We start from the raw sequence: 17,145 nt of genomic DNA on the forward strand, positions 1-17,145 counted from the left end.
TATAGACAGTTAGCTACTTTGATTTATCTATCTACTGTTAGCTACTTTGAACAAGTTACTTTACAGTTAGTTCCTATGAATTATCTATATACTGTTAGCTAGTGTGAACAAGCTACTTTATAGACAGTTAGCTACTATGAATTATGTAGTTAACAAACTCAAGAGATGTCCTCAACCAGATCTTCTGTAAAATATTCATCTTGTGACTGAAACTGTCAAATGTTGAGGGTGGAAGTACCCTAAAATCCCACTCTGAAACGCAGTAGTACGTAACTAGCACAAAATACTGAAAAAGCACACAGTACAAGAACCACTTTCAAATGTGTATTTGAGTACATTTGCCTGGTGCACGAGCGAATGTCAGAACACAAATTTGGTTTTCTTTCAGTTCTTCTCTCCTGAATCGGCTGATCTCCTGTCAGACGGTTGTTGGTGATGGTTACCCTGCCTGCCATCACTGGGTCATAAAGTGGGAAAAACAACTTTCTCTGCAGGTTTTACATTGAAATAATGAATGATTCATCGTTTTAATTTGACTTCATCCTTAATTTAGTTCTGTAATGATGAAGACTCGGGGAGAGAAGGGACAGTTGTAACATAATTTACCTGAACCTTTAAACTTATATACATTTGATTTGCCACATTCAGGACAGAACTGCAGGATTGTGGGTACGCAGAGATGTTTCTATTTAAATGTCCAATGTTTCTGTAATTCTAAATGTCAGAAGGGAAAAACCAGTGGACGCACAAATCCAGCGGTCAGAGCCGAAGCTCCAACTGGTCCCAACAGAAGCAGCAGCAAGCCTCTGATCATGATGGCAGCTGGTTTTCTTCTGCTATGAACTCCCTGATCTGCAGCCTGGTTAATATTCATTTCTCTCGTCAGAACCCTGCAGCTGCACTCAAACTGTTACTGAATAATTTGAAGCACATTTTCCAGTTGTATTGAACTACTATGTTTTTTAAGAATGAAGTGTTTCCTTTCAGATCCTGCTCCTGCTCTAAGATGGTCCATTCCCGGATTCAGAAATGATTTTTTCCATCTTCTCCATGATTTTTTTTTTTACAGTTACAAAATATGGATCTGCAGAAATATCACACAACTATGTTATTTAGATTGATACAAACATTACTTATTTGCACTGAAGAGTAAACTTAGTTTTTTCTTGGATTAAGTTAAACTTTTGGGATATGTTTAGCGTGACTTCATGCATCAACTTGGTTCAAACTAGAAGGAAACCATGGCGGCTTGTGTCCGGTACGTGTGTGGAAAACCGCGTGTGTCTTATCTGCTTGTGATCGCGGGTGACCAGCGAGCGGTTGGTGGAGGTGGAGGCTTGAATGGAAGAACCAGTGAACCTCGCTGGGCTTGATGAGCTGCAGGTCAACAGCAGCTGATAAGAATCTCCCACCTCCCCTCCAGAGAGGAAAACAAGGACCCTCAGAGGCCGGTTGCTCCCTATCGACTCTATCAGCCTGATCTTTAATTACGCCTTCATTCCCAAGCAGGAGGAGGGCAACTTCTGATTCTGACATCTTGAACACTCGTTAAAAGAAATCACAAATTTAAATAAACAAAAAAAAAGAAGAAGAAGAAGAGTGAGGAGACAAACTTGTAAAGAGGAACAAGGACAGTCTCTTACTGCCAGGCAGTGTTAAAATTATTCAAAGTATGGAAACACAAAAACAACTCTTAAACAGTCAAACACTCGACAATTGTCCCTCCAACACAGTGAACAAGCTGCTCACTCAAGATTCACCTCTGAAACTCAGAGCCGACACCCTCCTCTAGGGAGCAGAGACCAAGGCTAGTTAGCTTAGCATAATGAATGGTAGTGGGTGAGATGTGTTAGCATAGCTCTTTTTTTCCCTACATTAACAGAACCAGGGTTGAGCAGTATAGTAGAACTCCAAACCGGCAACATTTGCTAAACTGACCAAATACAGGTGGTCTATTTTTTTACTTCCCCACCTGAAGCATCTTTAAAAACTTAATAAAGTCACATGGTCGTGGTCCCAGCCAGTGAGAAGTACCATGGGAACACACACATTGGGAGCTGGGAAACTTATAGGAGTCATATGAGTACCCTTAAACAGCCGGACTTTCATAAGCAAACAAACGTTCTGTAAGGCTTCAGGACGTTCGTCAGCCTCAGAGAACAATTCCAAGGTGTGCCGAGCGTTCTCTCCTACATGGGCTGTGACAGGAAACCAAAGCCGAAGAACGGGGCTTATTTCAGCGAAAACCATTTTTATTCCCTGAATGTATCAAGTGGTTTTTGTCTGACTCCAACCAGTAAATTTGACAGAGTTCCTGCCACCACAGCTCCGTGACAACTGCAGGTGCGGGGAACCCCTCACCGTTGACCTTCAGGCAGCTGCTGTGTCCTGTTGAAACTCCAGGTCCCATCCTGACTCCTCATCAGGAGGAGGAGCATCCGTGTCCTCCGGGAAATAGTCAAAGTGGCTGTTATCAAGCGGCCCGTCCACCTGAAAGAGGAAGTCAGGTTACTGTCTCCTCTCTGACTGACAGGGTATTCAGGGGTTGCCCCCACAGTGGTTGGGGCTCAACAAACTCAGTTTGTCAGACTTTCCCTTCGCCATCATCCTTGGATCTCAGTGAGTCTTCAGTAAGCGAAGGGAAAGACGGCTAACGAAGGCTAACGCTAGCTTCAGGACCAGACTAGCTGAGTGGTTGGAAACGAGCTGGAGCATTAGAGGTCAGCCTCTTTGATTATGCTGCCATCTTGTGGTCAAGTAGCTCCTCCAATTAGGCTTCCTGGTATATTTTATTCCTTTATGTTCTCATTTGTGTTCTGGGGATCTGCATTGTTCACTGTCAAAGTGTTCGCAGATCACTGATCACCTGTCTGGATTAAGGGGACCTGGATTATGCCAGACAACGACCCGCCGGTGAGCAGACGTGTCTGGACAGTTTAGCTGCCGTTAGCCGTCAGTCTCCATTAGCTTCAAGCTAAATACACGAAGCTGGATCTGTCTGCACTCTGGAGTCCCTCAGAAGTGATGCAGGAGGGAAACTCAACATCCGGTATAATCCACGTCTCTTTGTACCGTTGAACGCTAAGACCTCCAAACGGATGAACACATGATGATTTTGGGCTGAAGAATTATTTAGATAAACCCAGTTTTGGAGGATTTTTACATAATCCGTGGATGTACAAATGCTTGATGTTTTGATTCTTTTTTTTCAGTTGAAGGTCAAGGGGGGGGGGGGGGTACCCACCACAGGTGTGAATGGGGGATCGATGCTGCCCTGGCGGAGACCCTCCCAGTTGAAGCCCTCGAACCACCTGAAGGACGAACAGGCGTTGCCATGACTACAGTTTTATCACCCACAGAAAGCAGGCAGGTCAGCGTCTTTGCAGTCTCACTTGTGTTTCTGGATGTCCTTGACGCCGTTCTTCTGGTTTCCAAGCCTCTCGGAGGGATTGTCCCTGAGAGACTCACAAACATGAACATCGTGAGCACTTTTCATCTCCGCTACATTCGCCACGTTAAACACTTCCCTCTAAAAGCTGTTTTTATTGTCCATATACAGAATTTTTCCAAAACATCTCTGGAGTGTGTAAATGTTAAACGCTGGCTCAGTGTGTTCGGGGTAAACAGAGGTTTTGCCAACGTCAGCTGATCAGAGAGAGTCACTTTCTCTCTCACCTGCCGTTGGTAACGATGGCGGACATATTGTTGGCATTCTCCCGCGTCAGTGGCGGTTCACTGGAATAAGCATCAGGACCAGGGAGCCAGAATCCCTGGATGTGTCAGAATGTTAATCTGGTCGGATTATGTCCTTTAATCTGGCTCCTTGTTACCTTTTCATTGTGTGTGTCAACATGTCAAAACCAGCCTACAGTATCATGTAGGTGCGCAGCAGCTTGAAGCTGAAGGCAAACGTCCTCTATGGGACCAGAATGTTTTCTGTATCTTGAAGGTATCTGTAGCTTTTACACAGAAACAGAATGAAGTTTGGACAACACAGCTCCTTGTTCACTTCAGGTTTCCATTCATATTGCAGCTTTTCAACTAAACACCACTCAGAAGTGCTTCACAATGTTGGCATTCAGCCAGACGCCACAGGGTGGCGGCCATATTCCTCTGACATCACGCTCGGGGATGGAAGTAAGAATGTTGCATTACTGGTGCTGCTGCCTTCTGAATAAATATAGAGAACCTGCTATGATTAGCATTTCCTGGCTGACCAGCTATGAAAAAATTAAGAAAATCTGGAAAGAAATCAGCCATATTTGAAGGTTAAAAACATATTTTGTTATCCATCAGCTACCTTTAGCTAACAGCTAATGTTAGCATTCAACCACTCCATAGCTAATGTTCCTAGCTGTTTGGAAAGCTAACGTTCCTGTGGATCCCAAGTGAAGCAGGCAAGTGTCTCCAGCCCCGCAGACACCAAACACTGATGCTGAAGTCTGAAGGTTAGGTAACAGCCCAGGTGCTAGCTTCTGTGCTACAGCAGCCAGCTTTTAGCTGTCATGTGACTGAGGTGGTGTTGGTGTCAGGACCTGCAGAGGCGTTTGATGAGGTTAGCGGCACTCTTGGTGATCTTCTTGGGAAACTCAATCATGTCGATGCCTCTCAGAATGATGTTGTATGTCTTCATGGGATCGGAGCCTGAAAATGGAGGGCTGGAGACAGAGGACCTTTGAATTCTTTAAGCTAACGTATAACTGGTAATAGGGTCTAGGCGTAAAATCAACCCGATCAAAGGGTGGAACGAGAGCGTACCTGCCGCTCAGCAGCTCAAAGATGAGAATGCCCAGAGACCAGCAGTCCGCTGAGCTGTCGTGACCTTTGTTCAGGATGATCTCCGGGGCGACGTACTCCGGAGTCCCACAGAAGGTCCACGTCTTCTTACCCAGGCCCACCTTCTTTGCAAAGCCGAAGTCCACCTGCATGACACAAACACGACGTGACTGAGGCTCCTGTGGCCATTGACACTGATGCAGTAACAGGTGAGCGCACCAGCTTGGCATATCCTCGGTGGTCCAGGATGATGTTCTCAGGCTTGAGGTCCCGGTAGATGATTCCTCGGGAGTGAAGCCACGCCAGAGCCTCGATGACGCAGCCGGTGTAGAAGCGTGTGGTGCTGTCGTCAAATAAACCCCTGGCATACCAGCGCAGGTGAAGATGACGTTGTTGTACATTGTGGGATGTACAAGCAGACACAACCACACACACTCACCTGTCTCGCAGCAGCGTCCACAGCTCGCCGCCGAGGCACGCCTCCAGCAGCATGTAGAGATACTTAGCATCTCTGAAAGTCCGATACAACCTGCAGGGAGTCGAGCAGCTAAACGTCACCCCAATAGCCACATGATGAAGGTAGATCAGTGTAGTAAAAAATACTTCAAATACACTTATTAAGAGTATTTCCCCACCGACCTGATAATGAAGGGGCTGTGGGCCTCCATCATGATGCGACGCTCAGACAGGATGTGACCTTGCTGGCTGGTGTCCAGGATGTGGCGTTTCTTTAGAACTTTGAGGGCAAACGATCGGCTGGGATCGCTCTTCAGCTGGACCTGAACACACGGGTCGTGTCATGAGCTGCTGCCTTTAGGGGCCCTCAGCAAAATTACAAGACAATGTCCAGAAAAAACAAAAACAGCCAAATTATATTTAGAGTGAAATTGCTGAGTCAGCTTGGGTCTAGAACATGAACAGTTAGAGAACGTCTGCTTGAGAAGGTCTTCATGCACGGACACCCACCAGCTGGACACGACTGAAGCCTCCGATGCCGAGAGTGCAGATGACGCTGAAGTCGCCAAGCGTGACGCTGGAGAAGAAGTCGGCCTCGGCCTGAAGTCTAGGGAGGACAAGGGAGACACAGATGAGTCGGCAGCTGCAGTCAGGAGTCTCACTAGATGTCCACTAACCACTGAGCTCAGGTCTGAAACCAAAGAAAGACTGCCTGGCAAGTGGAAGTGGACGTGGGAGGGACAACAGGAGGACACAAAGGCAACAACGCAGTGAACTGGAGAAGGTTAGCAATAATAACACAAATACATTAACAACATTTATATCCTCCCATCCCTGGCGGCAGTTGTGGACACGTCAACATTCAGAGGAGACCAGGGGGCTCACTTGGCTTTGACCTCGTCGCTGTCGTACTGCTTGTTGTTGATGTCCTCCAGTCCACCAATCAGCTGTTTGAAGGACCTGGACCACAAAAGAGTCACTGAATCAGGACGGAGCGCCAAGCAAAAGATGCCAACTGATGTTCGTGAGGAAGAGTCCCACTCACTCTCTGTCAATGACCAGACAGGTGACATCCCCCACGGCGGTCAAACTGGCCGTGCGAATGTCTTCACTGCAAAGGACAAAAGAACCACTGGTGAACCACAGAGGTGGTGTTAGTTCTCACCCCCGGTTCAGACCCCCGTGGGACGGATCAAGGAGCCTTTTGACCTTTTCTTTGACCAGCTGGTTTAACAGGTCATCTGTTAGGACAAAAACAGCCTTAGAAGGATTTGGACACAGTAGCGGATGACCTGCTTTCACCTGAGCTCTCTGTGATGCCTTCAGGCCGAGGCTGGGGTGTCTTCTCAGAGGACCGCCGTGTCTCTGAGGCGTTTATCTCCTCTGCTATGAAGCTGCTACTAAACTAGGAACCAAATTTGCTGCTGCTGCTTCTGATGAGCTTGTTGCACCTGCCCCTGTCCACCAGCTGATGCCCCTGAGACCTGCTGGGGCTCATGAACTCGAGCACGTAACATGGGGACGTCCAAGTTCACACGGACTCTGACAGGAAGTCAGCCATCTTGGCTTCCCTGTGCTAACGTTAGAGACTTTCAGATGCTCAAGAGCTGGTGAATATTTCAGTGTGACATCATTGTCAGGTTCAGACGCGCCATGTCCTCCACACAGCGCCACCCAGCGTTAGACTTTTAGCGTTTTTGAAAGCTCTGGTAGACCCAGAACTCCCACACACCAGGACCCGAGAACATGGCGTGAATACATATCAGTAAACAATAAAATGGTTTGATTTATAATCTATGTACACCAACGCCATGTTTCATAAAAGGGAATATAAATATCTCTGGGGATGATGTCACACGTTAAGACATAACACGAAGGACTCGATGATGTCACTGTTCCATCACTTTCCTCATTTCTCTGAACAACACGGAACCCTTTCCCACTGACTCTCATGTAAAACATGGCTAATGGATGAAAGGTTCTGATGGTGGTGTGGGCTAAAACCAGGAATGACATCATCACAGACAAGTGCAGGATGAGTGTGGTTAACCCTTTCAGCGCCTGCTCTCCAAACCAGTCTCCCTTGGACAGTGTCTTCATGGTCACCTGCTCGTCACTGGCAGAGCTCTGCTGAGAGACGTTGACCTGCGGAGACACAAACCATCAGAAGACTCACCGTTCCGTCCTGTAGAAGCACTCTGATTCTGTGGTATGTTGTCTTCCTCAGAGTGAGACTTCACCCAAGCTCACCAGTTTGATCACCAATCAAAGGGATTGTGGATTACCGATCGTACGGCCGGACTAGGAGGGCGTGGATTATAGCGGACGACGGCCTGGAGGTAGCACCAGCCTCCATGAGCGTTTTCAGAATTCTGAAAAACTTCATCATCCATGAGTTGAACAGCCAATAACTGATGAACTTGGTGTGAAGTATCACTTGAATATTTGTTGCTTGGCCAGGTGACTCTTGCCAAAGAGACTCTTGATCTCAAGGAGACGTCGCGGCGGAGAGTAGCTCTCGTGGTAACGAGAGGATGAGCCGGTTAGCAAGAGACAGCGGCCACCATCACACGAGAACAAATGAATCATCCACTAGCATGAAGTCACTCTCCATAAAAAGCCTCTCTGCTGCTAAACTTCTCTGGTTAAATACAGGGTTGGTGCCATGAGTCCACTAAATTTACTGTGCACATGTGACTCTGTGGGGGGAGCCTCTGGGTTGTAACAGACGTGTGATGTGTCTCTGCTGCCGCCATCTTGCTCAGGTCCTCTGACCTGTAAGATGCCCTCAGACTGACAGGTGTCTGACTCTTGAGCTGCTTTTGGGTGTTGGTATCAAAGAGATGAAAACTAAGCAAAAGGAAATAACAAGAAGAAGAAGAAGAAGAAGAAGTATGTTTGACTCTTTGCTGAGTTTGATATCAACCCTCTGAAATTAACTTTGCATGGTTCCGTGATCCTGGTGGTAATTTAGCTTGTGAGTAATGCTCCGTGCTCTTAGACGCCGTGGCGTCAGCCTCCCTCACTGGAACTTCAGCGACTTAGTTTTGTCTGTTTCAGCGTTGATGTGAAACCTCCTGACTCCTCCGCTCTTTTCCCCTTCCGTCTTTGACGCTCTCGTCTTCTTTCCTCCTCACCTGTCCTTCGCTGACGATGAAGAATGTGTCGCCAGTGGCTCCCTGACGGATAATATAATCACCGTTGCTGTAATGAGTCTGAGAGGGAGGAGAGAGACGCTGGCGTGACTAAACATAGCCTTCTCATGATTCATGTTGTCAGATCAGGGCACAGATGGAAGAAACAGAGACTGAATATCATCACCTCCTCGAGAACATCAGCCAGTTTACTGAGCACGTCCTCAGGTAGCGACTGGAAGGACGGGACACTGGCGGGACGAGAGGTTGGATGGGAGATGAGTCATGTGGTGAGAGCGGAACACGGCCGAGTGGGGAGCATCGGCATGAGCTGTACCTGCGGAGGAAGTCGGTGTACTGGGAATGTTTGATGAGACCAGTCCTCATCATGATGGTCTGGAAACCCAGGCGGTCGATCGCCCACAGCTTTACGTCGGTCATAGCTGCCGAGGACAAAGATGATCAAGCTGTCGGTTTTGATTTACAGACAATCTGCTCCCAGGACTCATGACAAGTCCACCTTATCAGAAGTATGACATCACTACCGCCTGCTTGTCCCAGTGACCTTTGACCCCTTCAGGTTATCCTTCAGTCCCAGGGGACATTTGTGTCCTGGGATATTTTCTTCATGTGAGACCACTTTGACTTTTGACCAGTAAAAAGTCTTGGGTTCATCCTGAAGTCCTAGTGGACGCTGGTGTCAGATCTCATGTTAAACTGGCGGCGAGTTCTGGATGATTTCCTGATGTGGGGCTGTTTGTGGCACTGCTGAACACCACTAGCATGTCAGCTACTCGCCATGCTAGCTGGGCCTGGTCACTTCCCTGCAGCTGGAGGTGGACGCTGGCCGAGGACAGCACACCACCAGGATTGCTGTCCGTGTCCACACTGTCACCTCAGGCACATTACAGTACATTTGAGACTCCTGTTGCCAACTTCCTGTTGCAGTCATATTCAGTTTTACTAAATCTTTCAAATCTCGTACGTCTCAGTGGATTTTTGTTGACATTTTAATGTTTGCCCAGTGAGTGCAGAGGGGCGAAGGTTAGCGTCGTTAGCAGACGCCCCTGCATGTCTGGGTCATGAGCAGTAACCTGAGGCGGATGAACGCAAACAAATCACCTGAAACTCAGAGGACAACTGATTTCTACCACTGAGCCCCAGCAGCGCTCCTGCCTCCAGTACCGCCGTCCGCCTGAAGCAGACTGAGCCTCGTCACTCCTGCAAACCAGATGCTTGTAAACGCATCTCCTGTGAATACAAGGACGCTGACTGAAGAGGCAGAGAGAAGAGAAAAGGTGAGTTTGACCTCAGCTGCCGTGTAGATGGGAGGAGGAAGCTGTCTGGCGGGGACAGACAACACCTCACGCCTACTCGCTTGCTGACAACAATGACCTCCTCTGCTCGCCAGACCTGCTGCTCGGAAGCATAGAGTCCATTTATGTCCTGTCCAACTGATTTGGACATTTGTGTTCCTACGTACAGCTCAGAGTAAAGCCTACAGACAGGGACGGAATCATACTTTTATTGGAGAGTATTGGAAAATGTGTTTCCCTTATATGTTCACAATTTTTATTTCATATTTTAAATGTTTATTTGTGCCGTTTTTATTGTCTTTTTTAAATTTTGCTAATTTGCTAATCATCTTTTCAGAGCAAATTAAACAAACTTCTTTCATAAACAATTAATTAAAATTAAAACTGTTAATGAACAGAGCCTCTTCTTGACAGCGGACTCGTTAGTGAAGCTGTGCTGTTGATGCTTGAACTCTTTCACAAGTAGAAGAGATGAAGAGACTGGAGTGGAATTAAAGGAGTCTTATTTTGCGAGGCCACCATGGACGACACTCGAGGGGCTCCATAACCACGACACCACTGAGCTGATCTGTGGTCAGTGGAAATGCGCCCTGGCTGCACAGCTGATGATTCTAATTGCACTTTATGAAAACGCTCTGCCGGATGTTGTTGGTGTCACTGATGAACCACTGCCTGCTTCACTGACCAGTTGCATTCAAGAATGATGTGTCAGCGCTGAAAGGAGAAGACCTGATGATGAAGCTCAGGTGTGTGGTAGGCGTGTCTACCTGTGACGGTGGCGGTGCGTGTGCAGTTGTACAGAATGGCCAGTTCTCCAAACACCTTTCCTGGACCGATGGTGCACAGCTTCTTCCCTTGTTTCGTCACCTCGACCATCCCCTCTGTGACAACACGGGAAAGAGGCGAAACATTACTCATCCTCTAGAGGTGAATATTTGAACTACACCTGACACCAACTCACCCAGTGCCTGATGAGGTGTGTCACTCCCTCAGGACCAGCTGATACTGTTGTTACAACTCCCCACTTTTTGAAATGAAATGAAGACAAATAGCTTTTATTGTCGGTCGGTCATCATTGAGGCCAAATCCCTTGGCGTGTTGCAGCGACACAGGTAGGAAGCTAGCTGCACCTCACTGGTGTCTGACGGCACATGAAGCCATTAGTGGAGAATCTCATTAATATCTTCTCTATTAATATTTCACCACCTGCAACCCATCTGCTATTAATCAGAAGTGAATTTTCATGACCGGACCAATCTGCAGACTAACAACAATCCCTGTGATTAACTGCAATCTGAGCATCACGATTGGCTGGCGTGTCTCCATGGTGATAGTTGCTCAGGAGCTAGCCTGCCTGCATCCGCCGAAGCTCCTGATCATCTGTTATAACTGCCACTGAATCAGTAAATCAGCTCTGGTGAACAAAAGTTGATGATCTTCCAGGTTTAGTTCATCAAGATCATTAGCAGTGCTAAGCTACCATTAGCCTAGGAAGGAGCTACACCAGGGTCACATGATCTGATGTAGAACTGAACCTGATAGTATCTCCAGCTGCTGGGAACCACACACATCATTTCAGGGCACTGACTTGGTCTCCAGGGCTTTACGACCGACCCTGTGACGCTCTATTTTGCTCTCTCGATCTGTCCACCCTGACAGAGGGATCCTGCTGTCCTTCAGGTTTTATTTTATTTTAGTGTTTATTTCTCCTTTTCTGATGCTGATTTGTGATTTTGAGCTACATAAATAAAAGGACTTGTTGGAGCCGACTGAAGTGTTGGTTCATCACCGGTGTCTTCATGAGCTGTTGTGCTCACAAAAGTCACATGGGCGCAGCACAACAAGCAGCCGTGTGAAAGACTGTCTGTCCTTGAGAGGTTGAGAGCGAAGACCAGCAGATTTAGACGGGCGGAGCGCAGCTGTCAGGAACGTATGACTGAAGCTACAGTGGAGGCACATGTTCATGTTAGGAGAGGAGAGGCTGCTAAAGCGCCGATCAGACGATGAGCTCACGATGATGTTACCTCATAGTCGCCGTCATATTTGACCTCCTCGTTCTCGTTATACTTTATCTTCCATAATGTGGCAGGACTTCTGTGCTGCAGCTGGTTCTACAGGCAATGACCTATGAGCTCATTTCACAGTCGTCTTGCTCTTTGGCAGCAGGCTGGTGCTGGGACTTGACGCTCTGAAGGCAGCCAGAGCTTGAGGAGACTTTTATTTGCAACTCCACTTGGACCCAAAGATCCAAAACCCAACACACGTGAGGTAGGGAACCAGTCCCACGTGTTATTGTGAGCCAGCTGGGTCTGCTGCTGTGGGTCTGGGGCCGTTCATGACCATGAATCACTGGTGTCAGGGCTTTGAGTCATGACGCTTCAAACAGTGGAAGGTTTCTTTGTGTCTGTTTTGTGTGTCTGTAACAGCGGCGCATCGAGGGGATCAGCCAGTGCTCCTCGCTCACAGATGGAGCAGTTATAAGGTTCCCGAATGGGCTCAGAACCCGTTTCCTGTCCACAAGAAAGGCCTAAAATTCCTGTCTGGACTGAACTTTGACTCAAAGTCAGCCTTGTCTGGACTTGATCTGGACCCAGTCTGACTCAACCCAGCCCTAACTCGGGCTCAATCCTTTCTGGACACAACCTGATCACTTTTTCTGATTTAACCCCTTTTTGGACTCTGACTCAATCCTTCCTGAATTGAGCTTTGACTTGAAAACTCAGCCTCAAACCTTTCTGGACCTTTCAAGACTCAACCTTCACATTTGTTACAAGTTCTCTTATGGCCTTGTTTTGGTCTCAGCTCCATGTCTCATCCAAATTCCAGTCCCGATTACAAAGAACGATTCATTACGATCAGAAATATCCAGTACTTCAAGCGGTCTCTCGTCTCATGACTCTTTCCTGACCCGGTGTCAGTGAGTCAGGGCCTTACCCTCTAGAACGTAGACCATTGAGCCGTCGTCTCCCTCCTGGATGACGCAGCAGCCTTTGGCCAGGCTGGTGGGATGCATGCAGTCCATGATGGTCAGGATCTGTGCAAACCAGCCGACACAAAGTTACGCTTTTAAAGTCTGACATATAAAAGGGAGGATGTACAAAAGTGGGCGTTACCTGCCCGTGTTCCAGGTGTTTCATGAAGTCGTTGTCCATCAGAGCCCTCTGGATCATCTCGCTCGACCTACACAAACATAAAAACACAAGTAAGACCTTTCATTCCTCGTGCGAGCGCTTGTGTGTGCGGCACTCACTCCTTGGTCTTGCAGTAGCTGTTGAGGGTGACGTCAGTGAGCTGGGAGGGGTCCAGGGCCGTGGGCTCAGCTGAGATGGCCTGTCTCTTGGTGCGCTGAGGCTCATCAGGTGCAGCTGGAGGCTGCAGAGCTGCTCCTGATGGACATGTCCAACGCTAATGTTAGCTTGTTCAAGGCAGCTAAGATTAGCTTGCAGTAGTGAGATAACTATGACTTCTCAAAAGTTTTGTTTGGTAGCTCAAACTAGCGAAGCACACTGCCAATACGAGTTCATTAATAACACTTAACGGCTAACTCTCTGGAACGGTTCATTAGCGGGTAACTACGGTATCAGCTGATCATTTACTAATGGCGTCCATGATAATTGAATCAAAAATGGATGAAAAAACTGTGTGAGGTTGGGGTGGGATCAGCGGGGTTTTACAGTTACAGGATACACAGTCACCATAAAAGCTAAATCATGTTATTCAGCCCCCTCACGCTAACCGCTATTAATGGACCTTCATCATAAAGCCTTACCAAACCAGCTGATGGTACCTCGTAGGAAGGCCGCAAACATGAACACAGGAGTGAGCTAAAGTTAGCGTGTCAAAACGAGATAGCATGGATTGTTCATAGTGAATATTTTCAGGATCAAGAAGTGAATGTAGGTTTGGCCATAGTGAGCTAGCATCAACTTTGTTTTTAGTTTTTTTTGTATTTCTGTCTGCTTTGTCATGTTGTTCTTATTCAGTTCTACAGCTCCTTGTGTTGTGTTTAGCTGGCTGGATGTTTGCGTGTCTGGACCCCAGGAAGAACAGCTTCACTGAGGTGAACGCTGATGGGCAGCTGGAATAAACGTGAAAAAATAAACATCAACTTTGTCCCAGCTAGCTAATCTTAGCGCTGAGACGCGTCCGGGGCGGGGACATGAGCTCTGACGTATCAGCTCATCCAAGACTGGACTGTTAATGAATGGCCAGTGTTTGCGAGCGTTTGCCACCTGGCTGAATGGCAGGTGCGGTGATGGGGGTGTCACACCTGTGTTAGCCGCCTCCCCAGAGCTGGTGGCGTGCTGAGACACGCTGCGGTGCCGGTCCAGCTCGACCTGCAGCTGTCGGATGACGTCATCTTTGGAGTCCAGCTCCAGCTCCAGCTCGTCGATGAGAGCGTCCCGCTGCCGCAGCTCCTCGATCTTCAGCTGCAGAGCCAGCTGGAGGTCCCTCAGGGTCCCGGCACTCTTGGGCCCCGCCATGTTCACCTGTACCGACCAATACACCGGCACTGGGCCCGGCGTAGGAGAGGTACTGTAGAGATACAAGCCTGCCACAAGTTAAGTACTCTACTACATAATAACAGGAGTACTCAGTAGTCCTTCCCACTTTCTCACAGTGAGTACTTAGGTGTTTCTATTCTACTGTCCCATGCGTACTCATTAGCATAGGCCTGTCATTACTACATTATTAAACAAGTACTCTGGAGTCATTGATACAATATTAAACAAGTACTCTGGAGTCATTACTACATAATTAAACAAGTACTCTGGAGTCATGACTACAATATTAAACAAGTACTCTGGAGTCATTGATACATAATTAAACAAGTACTCTGGAGTCATGACTACATTATTAAACAAGTACTCTGGAGACATTACTACATAATTAAACAAGTACTCTGGAGTCATGACTACAATATTAAACAAGTACTCTGGAGTCATTGATACATAATTAAACAAGTACTCTGGAGCCATTACTACATTATTAAACAAGTACTCTGGAGCCATTACTACATTATTAAACAAGTACTCTGGAGTCATTACTACATTATTAAACAAGTACTCTGGAGTCATGACTACAATATTAAACAAGTACTCTGGAGTCATGACTACAATATTAAACAAGTACTCTGGAGTCATGACTACAATATTAAACAAATACTCTGGAGTCATGACTACAATATTAAACAAGTACTCTGGAGTCATGACTACAATATTAAACAAGTACTCTGGAGTCATGACTACAATATTAAACAAGTACTCTGGAGTCATGACTACAATATTAAACAAGTACTCTGGAGTCATGACTACAATATTAAACAAATACTCTGGAGTCATGACTACAATATTAAACAAGTACTCTGGAGTCATTACTACAATATTAAACAAGTACTCTGGAGTCATGACTACAATATTAAACAAGTACTCTGGAGTCATGACTACAATATTAAACAAGTACTCTGGAGTCATGACTACATTATTAAACAAGTACTCTGGAGTCATGACTACATTATTAAACAGGTACTCTGGAGTCATTACTACATTATTAAACAAGTACTCTGGAGTCATTACTACAATATTAAACAAGTACTCTGGAGTCATTACTACATTATTAAACAAGTACTCTGGAGTCATGACTACAATATTAAACAAGTACTCTGGAGTCATTACTACATTATTAAACAAGTACTCTGGAGTCATTACTACAATATTAAACAAGTACTCTGGAGTCATTACTACATTATTAAACAAGTACTCTGGAGTCATTACTACATTATTAAACAAGTACTCTGGAGTCATGACGACAATATTAAACAAGTACTCTGGAGTCATTACTACATTATTAAACAAGTACTCTGGAGTCATTACTACATTATTAAACAAGTACTCTGGAGTCATTACTACATTATTAAACAAGTACTCTGGAGTCATTACTACATTATTAAACAAGTACTCTGGAGTCATTACTACAATATTAAACAAGTACTCTGGAGTCATGACTACATTATTAAACAAGTACTCTGGCGTCATTCCTACATTATTAAACAAGTACTCTGGAGTCATGGCTACATTATTAAACAAGTACTCTGGAGTCATGACTACAATTTTAAACAAGTACTCTGGAGTCATGACTACAATATTAAACAAGTACTCTGGAGTCAAGACTACAATATTAAACAAGTACTCTGGAGTCATGACGACATTATTAAACAAGTACTCTGGAGTCATTACTACATTATTAAACAAGTACTCTGGAGTCATTACTACATTATTAAACAAGTACTCTGGAGTCATTACTACAATATTAAACAAGTAATCTGGAGTCAAGACTACAATATTAAACAAGTACTCTGGAGTCATTACTACAATATTAAACAAGTACTCTGGAGTCATTACTACATTATTAAACAAGTACTCTGGAGTCATTACTACATTATTAAACAAGTACTCTGGAGACATTACTACATTATTAAACAAGTACTCTGGAGTCATTACTACAATATTAAACAAGTACTCTGGAGTCATTACTGCAATATTAAACAAGTACTCTGGAGTCATTACTACATTATTAAACAAGTACTCTGGAGTCATTACTACAATATTAAACAAGTACTCTGGAGTCATTACTACATTATTGAATAAGTACTCTGGAGTCATTACTACATTATTAAACAAGTACTCTGGAGTCATTACTACAATATTAAACAAGTACTCTGGAGTCATTACTACATTATTAAACAAGTACTCTGGAGTCATTACTACATTATTAAACAAGTACTCTGGAGTCATGACTACAATATTAAACAAGTACTCTGGAGTCATGACTACAATATTAAACAAGTACTCTGGAGTCATGACTACAATATTAAACAAGTACTCTGGAGTCATTACTACATTATTAAACAGGTACTCTGGAGTCATGACTACAACATTAAACAAGTACTCTGGAGTCATTACTACATTATTAAACAAGTACTCTGGAGTCATTACTACATTATTAAACAAGTACTCTGGAGTCATGACTACAATATTAAACAGGTACTCTGGAGTCATGACTACAATATTAAACAAGTACTCTGGAGTCATGACTACAATATTAAACAGGTACTCTGGAGTCATGACTACAATATTAAACAGGTACTCTGGAGTCATGACTACAATATTAAACAGGTACTCTGGAGTCATGACTACAATATTAAACAAGTACTCTGGAGTCATTACTACATTATTAAACAAGTAGTCTGGAGTCATTACTACATTATTAAACAAGTACTCTGGAGTCATTACTACATTATTAAACAGGTACTCTGGAGTCATGACTACAATATTAAACAGGTACTCTGGAGTCATGACTACAATATTAAACAAGTACTCTGGAGTCATGACTACTATATTAAACAGGTACTCTGGAGTCATGACTACATTATTAAACAAGTACTCTGGAGTCATTACTACATT

The 17,145-nt window shown here is 45.3% G+C and overlaps 1 protein-coding gene across 3 annotated transcripts in view; it reads right to left on the reverse strand.

Annotated features, from left to right (window-relative positions):
- Positions 1–17,145, reverse strand: part of LOC147243544 (cGMP-dependent protein kinase 1-like) — a 21,168-nt gene continuing 4,023 nt past the window's right edge. For 2 of the 3 annotated variants that reach the window (XM_086186564.1, XM_086186563.1), the window contains exons 3-22: positions 13,953–14,234; positions 12,933–13,068; positions 12,796–12,862; positions 12,617–12,716; positions 10,450–10,563; positions 8,704–8,809; positions 8,554–8,617; positions 8,370–8,447; positions 7,283–7,377; positions 6,278–6,343; positions 6,118–6,192; positions 5,743–5,839; positions 5,416–5,555; positions 5,216–5,305; positions 4,996–5,137; positions 4,759–4,922; positions 4,536–4,658; positions 3,393–3,455; positions 3,245–3,311; positions 1–2,490 (exon numbers count right to left, since the gene is read on the reverse strand). In XM_086186564.1, coding sequence (XP_086042690.1) covers positions 2,371–2,490; positions 3,245–3,311; positions 3,393–3,455; positions 4,536–4,658; positions 4,759–4,922; positions 4,996–5,137; positions 5,216–5,305; positions 5,416–5,555; positions 5,743–5,839; positions 6,118–6,192; positions 6,278–6,343; positions 7,283–7,377; positions 8,370–8,447; positions 8,554–8,617; positions 8,704–8,809; positions 10,450–10,563; positions 12,617–12,716; positions 12,796–12,862; positions 12,933–13,068; positions 13,953–14,166 — 2,121 coding nt within the window. In that variant the 5' untranslated portion in view covers positions 14,167–14,234 and the 3' untranslated portion in view covers positions 1–2,370. The remainder of the gene's footprint in view (positions 2,491–3,244; positions 3,312–3,392; positions 3,456–4,535; positions 4,659–4,758; positions 4,923–4,995; positions 5,138–5,215; positions 5,306–5,415; positions 5,556–5,742; positions 5,840–6,117; positions 6,193–6,277; positions 6,344–7,282; positions 7,378–8,369; positions 8,448–8,553; positions 8,618–8,703; positions 8,810–10,449; positions 10,564–12,616; positions 12,717–12,795; positions 12,863–12,932; positions 13,069–13,952; positions 14,235–17,145) is intronic. The other variant, XM_086186565.1, reaches the window with a different exon arrangement.

Source organism: Aulostomus chinensis, chromosome 19, assembly GCF_037954235.1.
Source record: "Aulostomus chinensis isolate RoL2024-O1b breed Wild chromosome 19, RoL_Achi_v1.0, whole genome shotgun sequence".
In the NCBI taxonomy this organism is placed as follows: Eukaryota; Metazoa; Chordata; class Actinopteri; order Syngnathiformes; family Aulostomidae; genus Aulostomus; species Aulostomus chinensis.